Raw genomic sequence first — 18,521 nt, 5'->3', positions numbered from 1 at the left:
AGATCCGTCCCCTATTGACTTTCAATGTAAAGTCTGGACGGATCCGTCTGAGCAACTTCACACTTTTTTTTCTAAAAAAACTATAATGCAGACGGATCCTTCCTGAACAGATCCCATCATCTGCATTATAGGAGCGAATCCGTCTGTGCAGACACCAGACGGATCCGCTCTGAACGCAAGTGTGAAAGTAGCCTTAGACAAGATCCGAGGATATTAGGGTTCAGGGTATTGGGAACGGAAGACCATATTTCCTTATATGCTGATGATATTTTATTCTATATTCAACAGACAAAACTTACTCTTTTAACCATTATGGAAATGATAAACTCTTTTGGACAAGCCTCAGGTCTGGATGTAAATTGGGATAAAACCACGATTATGCCATTAGATACAGCAATGACGCCCTTAGATCAATTAGTATTTCCCAAGGATAGCCCACTGAACACTTTGAAAATTGCCAATTCTTCTGAGTATCTCGGCATTACAGTCTCCCCTAGGGGAGAATACTTTATTCCACTCAATTTGATGCCATTGATAAATAAGTTAAGGTTAAAAATAACAACTTGGCTTTGTTTACCTTTATCAAAGGCTGATAGAATATCTTTAGTCAAGATGGTGATTCTTCCTTAGTTACTCTATCTCTTTAGGAATTCTCCAGTTCGGATCCCGAATAGGTATTTTAAGTTGATTGAAAGAATTATTAACGATCTACTCTCGGGCAGAAAACGGGTTAGACTTAAATTAGAATATTGCTATAAGCCCCTGGAATGTGGAGGAGTTAATCTCCCCTGTTTTAAGGGTTATTTTTTTAGCTGCACCGTTTTTTTTTTTTTTTCGTGAATGGAAGGATAGCCCACTTTGCAGGGATTTAGTTAACAGATCTCCATATGATAATTTTTTTAGCCTCTTTTCAATTGATCAACTCGGATAGGGAATTTAGATTAGCCAGGAATCTTTATGTGAAGTCATGGCAGGCTATTAGAGTATGGTGTGGAGTAAAAGGTTCACTAGGATGTACTCCTTTATGGTATAAGCATCACTTTAAAACTTTAGACACACTAGTTAAGGAACAATATTGGCAAAAAAAGTTATATTGTATATTTGACACAGGCAGTAAGTAATGGAGATATTATTTCTTTTGTAGAATTATCAGAGAGAGAAAAAGCACAGAAACTATAATGGTTTCGGTATTTACAGTTAAGATCAGCACTCTTGAGTATACAGGAAAAAAACTGGCTTCAAATGGACACTTTAGCACAATTTAATGAGTGGTTAGGGAATTTAGATCAGAAGATGAAGATTTCTCACTTTTTAAAAAATGTATTAATAACTCGATGGAGATGCTTCTTCTCCTTGCCAGACGACTTGGAAAAATGAGTGTCCAATTAACCATTTGGATGACCAGCAGAAGGTAACTCTGAATTTAAAATTGGTTTCACGTAATTTTAACCATGTGGTGGTGCAGTTTAATCTTCTACATAGACTTTATGTTACACCTATCTGGCTTAATAGATGTGGGATTAGGAAAAAATCTAATTGTCCTAGGTGTGATCTCCCTGAAGCGGACTATCTCCATATGTTTTGGTTCAGTGCAGAGCTGAAACAGTATTGGGGAGTTATTCATAAATATATTGAAGGGAAACTGAAGGTGCGGATCCCTTTTATTGCTGAATGTTGGGTACTAGGTGAGCTGGCCAAGGTGAGCTGTCAGCAATATAAAAAAAATCTTCTACTCAAGATAATGTTTTTGGCACATCTTATGATAGCACGTTCCTGGCTTTCGAGAAAGTGTCCCATTATGAATACATGGATAAATCTGGTGAATATTACTAAGAGATAAGTATATTCTGTATAAGCAGAGAAACATGGAGAAAAAATGGATTGGAATCTAGGGAGACTGGAATCCATAGAACTTCCGATCCTCACTTCTCACAACTTCCGAGGACTGGCGGTGAACGTAGACGCATTGCGGGGGGGGGGGGGGGCGAGGGGGGATGTTAAAGGGGGGTTAAAGGGGAAAAAAAAAAGATTAATGTTGCTAATGTTATTTTTATATAACGTGTATCGCCTGATGATCAATAAATAAAAATATAAAGTAACCTTTCAGGTTATCAAAGAGTCCTTTTTCAAGCTGGAACATTTCACACACTTGTTAATGTGGAGACATGTGATGTCCATGATGCAAGAAGTAAGAAAGGTGTCATTTTGTCTGTGAAGAGCAGAGCAGAAGAAAAGATCCACAAGTTAAAGGAGAACCAGGAGACCCTATTAGCCAGAGTCTCGCAGCTAGAGCAGCAGTGCACCCAGCAGGAACAAGAGATTTCAAGACTCCAGATATTATTACAGCAAAACAACATATTCCCCGAGCCTTACAACCCAGACACTGCTTGAAATTAACAAGTGGATTATTACTTTTCTTGAAAATATCTATTTTGAAAGATGTTTTTAATAGAGGTTGTGTTTGTGTAACATGAGTGCAGTGCAAAGAAAGATTTTAGGTCATTTGTTAATGTTTAATCTCTGACAGTATAAAACATACATCTTTAATCACATTCAAAATATAAATTATTTTATTATTATTGGAATAAAATGAAGCATGATGGACCACTGGAGTAGAGGCCCCAAAAATTAGGCATTCACCTAACAGAAAAGGCCTTTTATGCCGCTGTATGTACATAAGACAAGGACCATTCTTTGTTCTGGGTGGTGGTGGATATGTGTGGGCTGGCATGAGGAAATTCAATGACACATGGTTGCCACAGGTGTTGAATTCCTCTGAGATCCATGCCTCATTCATTTTTAGAAATGTGAGGTAGCCCACACTTTCGTGAGCTAGGCAAGTGCCCTTATCGGTCACAATCCCCCCTGCTGCGCTTAACGTCCTTTCAGAAAGGACACTCGACCACGGGCAAGCCAAGAGTTCCATGGCAAATTGTGCCAACTCTGGCCACAGGTCAAGCATGAAGACCCAGTAGTCCAGGAGTTCCTCGCTTCTAAGAGCGTCCACATTGGCCGTTTACCCGATGTAGTCGGACACCTGTCGGTCTAGGCATTCCCCGAGGCTGGACCCAGAGGGCTGCTGTCGATGGGTTGGCTGCAAGAATGATCTCATATCCGAAGTGACCAACACATCCTCAAACCGCCCTCTTCTTGCAGGTGCGGTAGGATTGGTGCCCACACCTGTTTAGCTGTGGGTGGAAATTCCTCTGCCTGCGCCCTCAATAGCAGAATGCAGCATCTCTCACAGTGAGGCCTGGAAATGCTGCATTCTGCCAGCCCTATGTGATGCTGGTAAGTGGTAACATGTCTGCCATTTTGTGTTTGTCCCAGGGGTCTAAGTACGTTGCCACCCAGTACTGGTCCTTGTCCATAATGGTTTTTATACGGAAGTCCCTCTTCAAACACTGGAACATGAAGGCCACCATTTGCACTAAATTAGAAGCAGTGGAGCTCTTGGGCTCCTGCTTATCACCCAGTAGAATGTCATCCTCAGTCTCCTCCCCCCAGCCACGGACAACACCATGGATCCCCGAAAAGTTTAAAGTTCCCCTCAAAGCCTGCTCTTCTTGCTCCTCCTCCTCATCCTCCCCTCAGCCACCATCATCCTCCTCTGACTCCTCTTCAGACTCCTGCTGACTTGTCTCAGATGGAGTAGCACCACCTGGGAATTTATTCAGCATTGCGACTTCCTCATCTTCCAGCTCCTGCTCCTCGACAGCTTGATCAATGACTATGCCATGCACGCTCCAGTAAGTAGGCAAAAAGTACATTGTCACTTATGGTGCCCTGGCTGCGACTGAGCAGTTTGGTGATCTCATCAAATGGCTGCAGAAGTCTGCATGCATCACGCATGAGCAGCCACTGGCATGGTGAAAATAAGCCAAGCTCCCCAGAACCTGTCCTGCTGCAGAGTTCGTACAGGTAGTCGTTAACCGCATGTTTCTGTTGGAGCAGCTTATCAAGCATATACAAGGTGGAGTTCCAGCGCGTCGGGCTGTCACAAATCAGACGTTTGACGGGCAGGTGGTGTTGCCGCTGAACGTTAGCAAGGCGAGCCACGGCCGTGTAAGATCTTCTAAAATGGCCAGAGATTTTTCTGGGCCTACCGCAAGACGTCCTGGACCACGGGATATTTGGCAACAAATGACTGCACAAGTAAGTTCAGGACATGTGCCATGCACGACACGTGTGTCATTTTGCCCTGTTTCAGCACGCTCAGCAGATTGGCACTGTTGTCGCACACCACTTTACCAACTGTCAAATTGAGCGGAGTTAGCCACTGATCAGCCTGTGACCGCAGAGCTGAAAGCAGCGCAGGACCGGTGTGGCTCTTGGCTTCCAGGCACAACAGCCGCAGCAGAATATGGCAATGCTTCACCTGGCACGTTAAATAGGTTCTGGGGATCTTGGGGGCGCAGCGGAAGAGGCAGTAGCAGTGGAAAAGGAGGAGTCAGCTGAGGAGGAGACGGAGGATGGAGTAGGAGGAGGAGAAAAAGAGGCAGGCCTGCATGCAATCCGTGGCAGTAACAGCCAATCCATATGGGAGCCACGGGTTACATGCTTGATGGCCGTCAAAAGGTTCAACCAGTGCGCAGTTAAAGTTATGTACCTTCCCTGCCCATCTTTGCTCAACCACATGTTTGTGGTCAGATGTATCTTGGCACCGACACTGTGTGCCAGATATGTTCACTTGCCGCTGAACATGGCCATATAGCTCAGGGATGCCCTTTTAGGAGAAATATTTCCTTCTGGGGACCTTCCATTGTTGTGTGCCAATGGCCACAAAATTTCTAAAGGTCTCCGAGTCCAACAGTTTATATGGCAGTAGTTGGTGGGCTAGCAGTTCCGATAAGCCAGCGGTCAACCATTGCACAAGAGGGTTATCCGGCGTCATCAACTTTTAACATTCAAACATTTGGGCCATGAAAGCTTGCCTTCTGCCAGATGAATTCCACAATGGTACGGTGGACGGTGGAGTAGAGGACAAATGGGAGAAGGAGAAGAGGCAGGACATGGAGCACTGGGAGTGTTGCTTTGTGGGTTCTGATGGCGTTGCTCCCACTGGGGTTGGTGATGGGAGGCCAGGTGCCTTCTTAAGGCAGTCATCCCTAGGTGACTGTTGGCTTACCGCGACTTGATGCGTTGACGGGACAGGCTGCAGATAGCAACACTATTGTTAGAAGCTGACACGTTAATAAATCCCACACTGCAGAGCCATGTGCCAGTGTCCTGGTAGAGCCAGAAGTGACCATGCATGGTGGATGGCTCGCTCAGATACATTTGCAGTCTGCTTTTTGCCTCCTGTGCCATGCAAGCTCTGCCTGCTTCTCCCTCTCTGCTGCTCTGTCTCTCCCTCTGAACTCCCTTCCTCTTTCTCTCTTTTGGGCACCCACATGACATCCATCGCCACGTCCTCATCGTCACCTTCACCACCACTGACATTTGAGACCTCCGTCCTTTGGCTCATCTGGGTACTGTGGTCAGACCGCTGGGTAGCGGCCGTTGCTGCCTCCTATTCCTGATCCGATGCCAAGAATGGCTGCTCATCGGTAAGGTCTGGAAATCGATGGAAAAATAATTCCTCTGACTCGAGTGGAGGGGCTATGTTGGTGGTGGTGTCTTTGGGAGTGCACACAGCAGAGAGTAAGTAGGGTTCAGATACAGAGGATGAGGAGGGTGCAGAAGAGGAAGGCAGAATGAGCCACTCAACCAACTCTGGTGCGTCCTTTGAAGTAATCGCACGTGCCTTCTCCAACTCTCCACTTAGGCTCCATCCTGGTGCACCTGCCCGACCCTAACACCCCTGCAGAACGGCATACTTCTTCCTTTGCCTGTCATTTTCAAAATGACCCTGTGCCTCAGTCCCTAGAGAAGAGCAGTATTTGTGTAAGCAGGTATATTGCATGCCTCAATTAATATTTGGTGGAAACAGATATATCTGTCAGTAAGCTGGGATACGGGCGTCCCTTCGGCCTGGCAGAACTATGGGTGCCCCAGCAGCTACTGCGCATATTTAGATAATAGCTGTGGCCTTGCTGAGGGAGGTTCCTGGTCCACACCCACACCATTTGGCTATAAAGACCTTATTAGATCCTGGCTCAGTACTGAGTTATTCCACCTTATGGTGAGACATACGAAGCTACCTAGGCATTTTGTTTGCTGTTCCCTGCTGACTTTCCATCTACCAACTTTGACCAACCTCAGCTTCTGACCCTGTGCATTCCGCTTAACCTTGGATTTTGCCTGACTACTCTGGGATTGTGCTTCGGTACCTCGTTCCCGTCTGTTATCTGCCAGTAGGTTTTTCTCCTCGCTTTTTTCCCTAAAGCTCGCCTGTTAGAGCTTGACAATATCGAACCCCTTAATCGGTATTTTGTGGAAGCAGGTATCTCACAGGCCTCAATCAATATTTGGTGGAAGCAGGTATATCAATCCCCTTAACTAGCATTTTGTGGAATCAGGTATATCGCAGCCCTCAATCAATATTTGGTGGAAACAGATATATCAAACCCCTTAATCAGTATTTTGTGGAAGCAGATATATTGCAGCCCACAATCAGTATTTTGTGGAAGCAGGTATGTCAAACCCCTTAATCAGTATTTTGTGGAAACAGGTATATCAAAACCCTCAATTATTTTTATTGCCACAACAGATATATCACACCACCCTGTTTATTTGGGGCAACAAGTATATCTCAACCGTCAATCATTATTTTGTGGAAGCAGATATATTACACCCCTCAGTCAGTTTTTTGGGGGGCAACAAATATATCATACCCGTTGCAAATAGTTGCTTCAATAGCGCTTGTCCCTCTATATAGCTGCAGTATCTCAGCAGAACCACACACATCTGCTGCACAATACAAATGCACTATAATATACTATGTTAGAAAGTATATAAGTATATCACACCCCACACTATATCACACTTATCGATAGCACACCTATACCAGTCCTTAAATTGACTTTTGTGGCGTAGAGTTTGGTGTCCCTAATAGCCTGTCCCTGCTCCACAAGGCAACCTCTCCCTACACTGGCAAAACATATAATGTAAAATGGCTGCCAGATCGGGTTCTGTTATAGGGCGGGGGTGTGTCCATGTGCTGAAATGCCTGATCGATTTGTCATGGGTCAAAGTTTGTCACAATGCAAAAGAATATGGCGCCGGCGGACATCGCCATATGTTCACATGTTTGGCAAATCGCGACAGCCAAAGTTCGTCAAATCGCGAACCGCCAGGCAAACCACAAGGCCATCTCTACTGCAGATGCTAGAGCCATGGGTAGCAAAACTTGGCACCAAAATGGGTGGTCTAGTTTGATCATTGCTCTCTTTCATATCAGCCTTTGTATTTTGTATGCTATTTCCATTATAATTGTGATTATTAAGGAACCTTGCAGTAATACTATTTAGAATATTCCATAGTAATAATCTAAACTGAGTGCCCTTATATGGGGAAAACATAACAAATTACATTAGTCTGTTGCTCTTTTCATTTTAGTTCAGTTTTACAGTATATTGCTTTCAATGCAGTTGCCTATTTTCTGTCTTTAAAACAGGCTGAAGTTGGCCGTCTACTAGCTTTTAAGCCTTCAATTGGATCCTTGCAAGTTCAGGGAAAACAACTGAAAGAAAAGGAACAGGGGCCAATGTTTCTGGATGCAGATGTAGCAGCTTTTCTCAACCACTACAATCAAGTTCTTTCCAACTTGCAATCTCGAGAAAAACAGCTTCAGAACAGTAAGTGCTACAGCAAAGTATATGGAGCCAGTGATTGATCTACATTGTGCTTTGTGATATATGGTTGCCAAATTATACAAAAAAAAACGAGTAAAGGAAACTTTCTGTGGTTGTTCAATAACTTCTGTAATGTGTGGTGTTATCATTTATTTATGCATTAACATTTAATCATTTAACAAGGAAACAGCTTTTATTTAGGAAATTGGAATTAGAAGGCGTGCGGCATTTGAACTTGGTATTTTCCTGCCTCTCTAAGCTCCAGAGGTCTACTAATTGGACCAAAAAAGCTATGACATATTAAAAAATTGTTAAATGCTGATAAAATGGAAATGTTTCTTGATGCATAAAATCCCCCTCAGAAATCGAATAACAGTGAGTTTATGGCCACATGGTGTGGGTGTGATGTGGGTGGAACGTGGCTGCTATGTGGCCCACTACCAAGTTTTATTTTACTAGTTCATTGTTTGATCAGCAGAACATTTATACAGACATATTATTGGGAACAAGTGTTTGTAGTAAGTAATATTCATTTACTGTGCAGTTTAAAGCAAGAGATTATAAGCAACAAGTTTTACAAAATCTTTTTCCAAAAAAGTATGTACCAATCTTCTCAGCTTCTCCTCCTCTATAACACACTGCCTGCATATTGTGGTGATAGGTTCTCTTTCAAAAAGTTATTCTCTTTGGACAAGCTATTGTTAAAGGGTCCCTTCACAATAAGACGACCACAAAATATACCCATGCTGGGACCCTAAACAATCAATTTTAATCGGGGGAAAACTTGGTAATAGGAAAACTTGCTAGAAGATGCTTAAATTTCTTGAAGTCCCACCAAAAGGAGAAGATAAGTATTGCACAGTGTCCATCCAAATTAATGGTCTGTCTGTAATGCAGAACAGAACATGTACCCCAGAGAGAGAGAGAGCGAGAGAGAGAGAGAGACACTGGTTGTAAACAATCTTTATTCTGGCCAAGAGATAAAGGGCCCTGACAGGGATCACCCTCTATTAGCTCAGTGTTCTCAAATAGTATACAGTCAGGTCCATAAATATTGGGACATGGACACAATTCTAACATTTTTGGCTCTATACACCACCACAATGGATTTGAAATGAAATAAACAAGATGTGTTTTTACTGCAGACTGTCATCTTTAATTTGAGGGTATTTACATCCAAATCAGGTGAACTGTGTAGAAATTGCAACAGTTTGCATATGTGCCTCCAACTTGTTAAGGGACCAAAAGTAATGGGACATAAAAATAATCATAAATCAAACTTTCACTTAAAAAAAAAAAATCTTTATTGATTTTAAAACAGGAGTTAAGTGAAACAATCATTGGTTCACAAAGCATATTTTGTGCAGTAAACAATTAATGCTTGGATACAACTTGACAAGATCCTGTACAAGTAGGCATATCATGGGAAGCCGATGAGAGCTGTGATAGGGAGAAGCCTAAGCATTTATCATATCTTTGGATAGGGATCCCTGCAAGGGGAGCTGAGTTGTTCTGTAGATGTCTAGGCAGTATAACATTGCACATTCAATTACCATATTAGGAGCAAACTCCAATGAAATAACCGGAATTTGAACTGGAACTCTCCAAATAATGGAGTTGAAGAGGTTAAACAAACAAGGACAAAGAGTAATGGGAGTGAAGGGGGGATGGGGGGATGGAAGGATGGGGGGGATGGGGGGGATGGGGGGGAGGGGGGTACATATGACAAAATATATATGAAAATCTTGATCTTCGAGTCCAGAGCGAACCGACCAGACATGTGGGGTCTTGAAATAGTGACCAGGCAACCAGCAGTGTTGTAGAGGTAAGCTTTGTAGAGACAGAGGGATGTATCTGCAAATAATTAAGTGACCGAGGGATCCAGTTCCTTGAGCTGGTGGTGAGTTATGTTATCTTTCCTAGTTGTCCAAGGATTCCATATTTTTGTGTATTTGTGATGTGAGCGTGATTCCCAGTGAGAATGTTCCTCAAGCCTGGCTAGAGCTTCAACTTTTTCTCTCTATTGAGAAATCGATGGAGATATAGTTAACTTCCAGTTTGAAGCAATTAGTAGTCTCGCTGCTGCCAGCAGAATTCTCAAGAGGGATAGTTTAAGATTTGCTAAAGAGTTGGGCAATAGAGTCAGGAGGGCTATTCTTGGACAAATAGGAAGTAGATCATCATTTCATTCGAGGATATCTCTTATTAGCTTAAAAACTGATTCCCAATAGATTTTAATTCTAGGGTCTGTCCACCAGATGTGTAAGAAGGAACCTCTTTCTGAGAGAAATCTCCAGCATCTGTTTGATATATCGCCTTACATCTGACTTAATCTCACTGGGGTTAAATACCACCTTGTGAGGACTTTGTATGCATTCTCTTGTATAGTCACACACCTAGAAATAGTCCATGGAGTGTTCAATACAATCTGTGTTTCTTTTTCTGAGAATTTCACATCTAAATCCCTCTCCCTTTCCTTTATAAAATAAAGAAAGGAAGAGTATTCTATTGGTAATAAGTTTCCAGAGACAATGGAGATAATCCTCATGGAGTATTGGGTTTGAGAAATTAGTCTCTCGAACCATGTTAATGTCAGATTTTCTTTGATCCTTTTTAGAATAGAGCATGTGACAGATTTCAGATATGTGGATTGTATCTGATTAAAGTTATTTTATTGAAATTTCGCAATTAAAGCTGAGGAGTCTAGAAAGGTACCCTCACTGTCTAATAACTCATCTACTAGCAATGTTGAATTTCATAGTTGTGGGGGTAGAATGTTGAAACTGTCTGTGTTAAGACTTAGGCAGTCTTTGATAGTCATAAGGGGGAGGGAAAGGTGAGACAAGTTTCTCTTATTTCGGGATTGTTCCAAATCGACAGGGTAGTTGACGCAAGTGGATCTCCTTTTATTGGTTGTGGAGCCTTCCCAGGTTCTGATAATAATAAAGGCCTGATAGAGCAACCAACCAGCTTTTCTTCTAAGGGAATCCAGAGTTTATGGTCTGGTTTCCTCATCTAGTCAATAATCCTATTAAGGTGAACTGCCCTGTGATATCTTTTAATCGAAGGGAAACCGATTCCTCCTTTTAGAAAGGGACGCAGCAGGATCTTGTTAGAGATTCTGGGTTTTATGTTCCCCCAAATATAAGAGGAACATATTTTCGTAAAGGATTTAAAAAAGCTACATGGCAGTTTTACAGGGAGAACTTGAAGTAGATAGGTCATTTGGGAACAATTAAGGAGTTGAAAATATTGCGTCTGCCCAACCAAGAGATAAAGGAAGGTGACCAGGAATTTAATGTTACTGGTATGGATTTTAGCAGAGGGGGGAAATTGGTCTCATATAGTTTAGATAAATCTGGTGTAATATTTATTCTCAAGAATTTTATGTACGAATGTGTTTATTCAAATGGGAAATTTTCTTTAAGTTTGGATGGGAGATTTATGTTCCTTGCCACAGACTTTGACAAATTTATTTTGAAATTTCAGATGAAACCAAATGTGGTGAAAATCTTAATTATAGCAGGGAAGGCCTGAAATGGGTTAGAAACCATTAATAATATATCATCAGCATACACTGCTTGTTTAATTTTCAAATCACCACAGACCAAACCATTTATCTCGTTGGATTGTCTGATGTATTGTAAAAGGGGTTCATTCGTGAGAATGAAGAGTATTGGTGAGAGGGGACAGCCTTGTCTCGTCCCGTTATTTATCTGGACAGGCTGAGAGAGAATATTGTTTACTTTAATGTTTGCACTTGGGGAGATGTACATAGAGAAGATAGCCTTAATGAAAGGGTCAGGGAATCCTAGCTTAGTCAGGGTACTTTTAAGGAAGGAAAATCAAAGGGGCAGTAACATTTAAAACATTATATTTATTGGTATGACTAAAACATATATAGTCCCCTTACAAAACAAACAGACAGACACAGTCGGGTCCTGGATACAGATGTGCCACTTGAAAGTGGGTCACTGTACACAGAATCCCTAGGGCGAGCCCTTAATTAAGGCTGTGTGGACCCCAAGGGTCAAGAGGAGCCACAATTGGTGCTGAGAAACACCCCAGCATGGACGTCCTGAATCCCACTTGGAGAGCAGGTAAATGCCCAGTCGGGGTGGAAAATAAAGGTAGATCTTACCGGTAACAAGTCAAACCGTGTTTGTATCCATCGGACACAGGAGACAGCCGGAAGTGAGTTCTTATCCCAGCACGTGGATTAGGTGTTCCTATGCGAGGGAGGGGTTCTTCATAGGTAAGGTCATGCCTAATGAAGGGCCACAGGGAGAAAAACTGTCCCTGTTGCACCCTACTTGACCTACTGTGACCCTAATACCCTAACACGGGATCCGTGCCCCGCAAGGGGTGGTCCCATCTGGAACCTTACCCTGGTCTAAGGTCCCTATGAGACCCTGCCAGGGTGATGAGAGGGACACCTAATATAGTTAGACTAGAATATATGATGGCAAAACCGTGGATAAAAAGAGGGTATGTTTATATGTCCCTACGCGTTTCTTCAAATAGAACATACACAGGAAAAATGCTAGTACTGTCAACCTCTTGAATCGTCAGGGGACGGGGGTTAGTACTAGTGGCCGCTGCCTAAACCACTAAGTGTCAGTGATATACTACTGAACACGGGTGGATCAGGGCAGACTAAAATAGATCACTCAGTAAACTTAGTCTATTTGCACTTAAGAGAGACCTCATAGCCACATAAGGAACTATGCTTATGTTAGGCAGTTGGGAGGGAGGTACTGGCTACTTCTAACCACTTAATGATGGATAGCGTGGTTAGTTTGTATCTAGAGTGCATATGGCAGAGTCCAGGTACATAGTCAGGCCTTGGTGCGTGTGGCATCCGTCTGGCCGGACCGGCATCAATCAGTTTATATGAGGCCGGGTATGTGGCGTGTGGCAGTAGTATATCACTGACACTTAGTGGTTTAGGCAGCGGACACTAGTACTAACCCCCGTCCCCTGACGATTCAAGAGGTTGACAGTACTAGCATTTTTCCTGTGTATGTTCTATTTGAAGAAATGCATAGGGACATATAAACATACCCTCTTTTTATCCATGGTTTTGCCATCATATATTCTAGTCTAACTAGATTAGGTGTCCCTCTCATCACCCTGGCAGGGTCTCATAGGGACCTTAGACCAGGGTAAGGTTCCGGACGGGACCACCCCTTGCGGGGCACGGATCCAGTGTTAGGGTATTAGGGTCACAGTAGGTCAAGTAGGGTGCAACAGGGACAGTTTTTCTCCCTGTGGCCCTTCATTAGGCATGACCTTACCTACGAAGAACCCCTCCCTCGCATAGGAACACCTAATCCACGTGCTGGGATAAGAACTCACTTCCGGCTGTCTCCTGTGTCCGATGGATACAAGCACGGTTTGACTTGTTACCGGTAAGATCTACCCTTATTTTCCACCCCGACTGGGCATTTACCTGCTCTCCAAGTGGGATTCAGGACATCCACGCTGGGGTGTTTCTCAGCACCAATTGTGGCTCCTCTTGACCCTTGGGGTCCACACAGCCTTAATTAAGGGCTCGCCCTAGGGATTCTGTGTACAGTGAGCCACTTTCAAGTGGCACATCTGTACCCAGGACCCGACTGTGTCTGTCTGTTTGTTTTGTAAGGGGACTATATATGTTTTAGTCATACTAATAAATATCATGTTTTAAATGTTACTGCCCCTTTGATTTTCCTATTACGCCTTACAGCAGTACTTTGGGGAGAGGTGCGGTCTGCACCGTTCTCACCCTCAAAGGACAACTTTATTCCTTTTTGTTCGCTACTTTTAATGAAGGCCCATGCCACTCTATCAAAGGCCTTTTCAGCATCTGTTCCCAATACCACAAAAGGAGTCCCAGTATTTTTTGCTAATGCAATAGCGTTTATGATTTTATAAGTGTTATCTTTGCCCTCGCGTCCAGGAATGAATCCAGTTTGATCAGGGTGTATGTATCTTTTAGTAGAGGTTTTATTCTATTGGCCAATATCCTAGCGTACATTTTTATGTCTAAATTTAACAGTGATATAGGTCTATAGTTGGAACACAAGCTAGGATCCATTTGTGGCTTTGGAATCAGAGTGATGTGGGCGTTAACTGTTTGAGGTGGGAATGCCATGCCTGATAGTTCTGCGTTGAAGGAGTCAAGTAGGTGGGGCAGTAAAGTTTCTTTAAAGGAGAGATAGTAATGCTTCGGGAGGCCATCCGGTCCTGGGGATTTACCTTTAGCCATTCTTTTTATTGTATCTGAGATTTCAGAGGTCTTAACTGGTGAGCACAGACTAGTTGCTTGTTCCAGGGTTAAAAAGGGAAGTTATCTTGCTACCCGACCAAAAGCTATGCGACCTTTTTAAAATCAAACCTGATAACCCTATCGCATTAGGTTTTCTGAAAAAAGAAGCTCTTTCTTTACTCAAATGCAACCCAACTCATACTGAACTCTCCTGGTTTGAAAAACTCTTAAACACTAAGCTATACCCCTCCAAGACTATCTCCACAGCATATAGGAACCTAAAAAGCTCAGTTTCTGGCCCCAAACCGGCTATGGTGGGCCTATGGGAAAGAGATCTACAACGCTCCCTATCAGAGGCTGAGATTTCTTCCATACTGATTTCCCCACATAAAATCTCTAGATGCACCCGAGTGCAAGAAAATAGTTATAAGATTCTATCCCGCTGGTATAAAACCCCGGACAAAACCTGCCTGTACAGCAGAGACGCTTTAGATCTCTGTTGGAGATGTCAAACAGAGAAGGGTTCTTATTTTCACATATGGTGGACTTGTAGTGTGATCAGGGGGTGGTGGGAGGAGATACTGAAGACCATCAACAGAATATGCCAGACTAATACCTCCTGTACCCCGGAACTAACCCTTCTCTCCCTAGGAGTTCAGAAAATCCCTAAATACACTGCTTCTCTCTTCTTACTTATGCTAAGCGCAGCTAGACTACTTCTCCCGAAGCTATGGCTTACTCGGGATACTCCCAGCCTCGAGTGCTGGTATAGTAAGATAGACCAAATATATAGAATGGAAGAAATCTCCCACTGGGAACTGAGAACAAGATCAGTTATTCTAAAAATCTGGAACCCGTGGAAAGAATTCAGGCATTTCTCATGATGTCTTCCATTTGAACATATGTACATCATGACAGGGAATTACCTACCCCCGACCCCTTGTCTGCTTTCCTTACCTTCCGTCCCTCCCCTTCCCTTTTTCCCTCTCCCCCACCCCTTGACTACTAAGTTACCTGATTCATATGTGTTGAGACGTATCCTCAATATCTGGCCTAACAGCACTTCTGGTGTAATATGCTGACAATAACGTCCTTACTTCACTGTGTTCTCTTTAAAAATATTTTGTACACTTTAAAAATATTTTGTACAATGAGATATATGTACCTGTACTGTTACATGTTACATGTCACGTGTTTTTTATACATGTGTGTTTTTTATGAAAATAAAAACCATTAATTGAAAAAAAAAAGGGAAGTTATATTTTACTTAAAAATTCTTTAGTCAATCTCAATTTCTTCTCACTAAGGATATCAGGATCAGACTTATCTATATTATATAGGGCTGAATAGATGCGTTGAAAGGCCTCTGCTATCTCCACGTTATCTTTTACTAATTTCTTCTCTTCGTTCAGAATAGCCGTGATTCTAGATTTTCGTTTACGTTGTCTTATTAAAGCCAGCATGAATTTAGTGGGTTTGTTGCCATGCGCAAAAAGTTTCTGTTTAAGAGCTAGATATAACTTAGCCGATTGTTTGTTCAAAAGTTCCTTAAGCTCATCCCTAGTTGTGGAAAGTTCCAGTAGGTGATGTTTGTTCTGGGAACGTTTGTGTTCGGATTCCAACTTAGATATCTTGTCATAAAGCTCGGCTATTCTGTCATGTCTTTGTTTGTTGTACAAAAAAAGAGCAAGGATTTAACAAGGAAAAAAAATCTCATTTTATTCAATATAAATCACATGATCATTACAGGTGAGACTCAAAAGGGACAGAACATGGAGACTGGGACACAAAAGGGCTCTACAATGTGGAGAATCACAATGGGGGATAATGTGACCATATACAGCAGGTAACAGACAATTAACAGAAGCTGTGAATATTGGAGTAGTTGCGCGTCCAATTGCTGTTCCCTAGTATTGAACAACTACCTAGCTCTTATTCACAGCTGTAGGGTATAATTGGACGGTGCAATACTACTCATAAAGATGGCATATAACAATAACTGCAAGCCACTAGTCCCACCCTAATCCAGATACCATGTTACCTACCCATGTTGCTGCTGAAAAATGTTGACACAGTTCCCCCACTGCTTCAACTTCGACACGTGTTTCGCCGCGTAGGCTCCGTCAGGAGGTACAAACACACTAAGACAAATTTGGGCATATAAAGGCTAAAGAGGAGGGATTAATTATCACTAACCATGATCATCTGTACCAGGGGTGTTCATGTTGTGAGACAGCCTCCTTTAGTGCTCCCTGGTCATTAAAATGCTACCTGATTCCAGCACTTCCGGGTGGCAATCACACAGCACATGTGTCAGCCAATCACATAATCGCTACCTGGTCACATGGTCATGATGTCATGGACATGTGACCATGTCCTAGGTCCTTCAACCATAGCTGAAATGCTCCCAGGTCCTGTATGCAGCTAAAGCTAATTATCTATAACTCAACACACCTCTCAATTATCTTCATATCAGCTCATAGGTCAATTTATAAAATACAAATATAATCACAAGATCATCTCATAGAAGAATATATATTTACATTACCATGATTAAGTTATAGGGAGAAGGAAGGAGGAGGTGGGAAGGAGGGAATCACATGATTACTACCTGGTCACATGGTCCTGACGTCATGGACATGTGACCATCTCCCAGGTCCTTTAGCCATAGGTGAAATGCTCCTACTACTATAAGAAACCACCAATCATTGGACTAAAGCTAATTATCTATAACTCAACACACCTCTCAATTATCTTCATATCAGCTCATAGGTCAATTTATTAAATACAAATATAATCTCAAGATCTCATAGAAGAATATATATTTACATTACCATAATTAGGTTATGGGGAGAAGGAAGGGGGGAGGGAGGGAAAACATCCTCTCATCCATTCATACAGGGAAGGCACAAATCCAAATCATGTCTTTGTTTGTTTATATGAGAAGCTATTGAGATAAAGTCACCTCTGATAACAGATTTATGAGCTTCCCAGATTATGTGTAGGGATATCGTTTCTGACATATTCAGAGAGAAGAAATCTCTTAGTTTTGTCTCAATCTTATCTTTCACATGCGTGTTGTCTAACAATGTCTCATTTAGTCTCCTGATGTATGTTTTAGGGTGAGTATCTGGTGATTTCCACATGAGGAACACTGGAGCATGTTCAGAGTGAACCATATTACCAATATGTGTCTCAGTGCAGAGTGGAATTTGGGGCGTAGGAACCAGTATATTTATAGTCTAATCTGTGGTATGTATTATGGGGGGGGGGGGGGAGAAAAAGAAGAAGTCCCTTTCACCCGGATTATTTGCTCTCCATGCGTCTATAATATTACTACTGTGTATTCGTTTTTTTTATGCAGTTAAGTGTTTTTGATGGGACCGACGACTTTCCTGTTGAGGTATCTAACTGTGGGTTAAGGGCGACATTAAAATCGCCAGCTATAATTGCTATCCCCTCTCTGAATTCTTCAAACAGCTGCCAAGTGTTTTCAAACCATATTTTTTGAGCTACATTAGGAGCATAAAAGTTAGCAAATGTGTACATTTGAGAGTTTATTGTCCCTTTCACTAGTATGAATCGACCTTTTGGGTCTGTCTTTGTTCCAGTCATGTTAAAGTCTACGTGTTTATGGAAACCTAAACTCGCACCAAGCCTATTTGAGTGAGCTGAAGAACTATGAAACCACTGATTATAATAACAGGTTCAGAATCTTATTATTTTTAAAGTGCGTTTCTTGTAAAAAGATTACCTGAGTTTTTTTTCTTTATGTAAGTAATGTAGGATCTGGCTTCTTTTTAAAGGAGTTCTGAAACCTCTAACATTATATGTAGCTATATGACTGAGGAGTGACAAAGCTATAATTACATAGCACTGTGTCCTGGGTCTGTGATGTTTCTATTCTCCGATGGATAAGTTGATGGTGTCACTGGTTCTATGGGTTTGCAGTAGTAGGTGGGGGAGGGTAGGGAAGGGCTATAAGGTAAGAGAAGGAACGTCAACACATAATGAGAATAGTAAATTATCAATCCTCTGCTAGAAATAGTAACTAGGGATTTTAGTATTCTTTTGTAGGACCTTATTAGGTCCATACCTCTAACCAAGGCCAGAAGTACCGAGCCCCAAAAACTGTTCAGGGACGACATGTGAGGAAGTAAACTTAAATCTTAACTAAGATAAAGAAGTGAGTAAAACATGTTGCAGACAAAATAGTAGTAACCAGTCTCACTGACAAAGCTACACATTGTAAAGGAAGCAACTAGACTATGATTTAAAAAAAATTACATCATAAACATAGATTGCTGAGCGCCCCAAACCCCAGGACCAGAACTTATGAAAGATCAAATATTGATCTCAGTAAGTAAATAGATCAGGAGGGGTCAGATGGGGAGATTGTGCAACCAGCAACCATGCCACCATGTCTATCTTTCAACAGACAAAAAAGTTTAAACAGTTATCCCAGGAGATCAGGGAACCGGTCAGTCTTTCTCTGAGATAATGCGTCTGGGAGTTAGTTTTCCATGTCTTTTCTT

The 18,521-nt window shown here is 42.2% G+C and overlaps 1 protein-coding gene across 6 annotated transcripts in view; it reads left to right on the top strand.

The window, feature by feature from the left end:
• DMD (dystrophin) overlaps window positions 1-18,521 on the top strand; it is a 3,186,583-nt gene that overhangs the window by 1,349,544 nt on the left and 1,818,518 nt on the right. For all 6 annotated transcript variants that reach the window (XM_044284724.1, XM_044284721.1, XM_044284723.1 and 3 more), the window contains one exon: window positions 7,559-7,739. In XM_044284724.1, the coding sequence (XP_044140659.1) occupies window positions 7,559-7,739 (181 nt within the window). The remainder of the gene's footprint in view (window positions 1-7,558; window positions 7,740-18,521) is intronic.

The sequence above is a fragment of the Bufo gargarizans genome, chromosome 3 (genome assembly GCF_014858855.1).
Source record: "Bufo gargarizans isolate SCDJY-AF-19 chromosome 3, ASM1485885v1, whole genome shotgun sequence".
In the NCBI taxonomy this organism is placed as follows: domain Eukaryota; kingdom Metazoa; phylum Chordata; class Amphibia; order Anura; family Bufonidae; genus Bufo; species Bufo gargarizans.
This window is presented reverse-complemented; position numbering and strand designations above follow the sequence as displayed.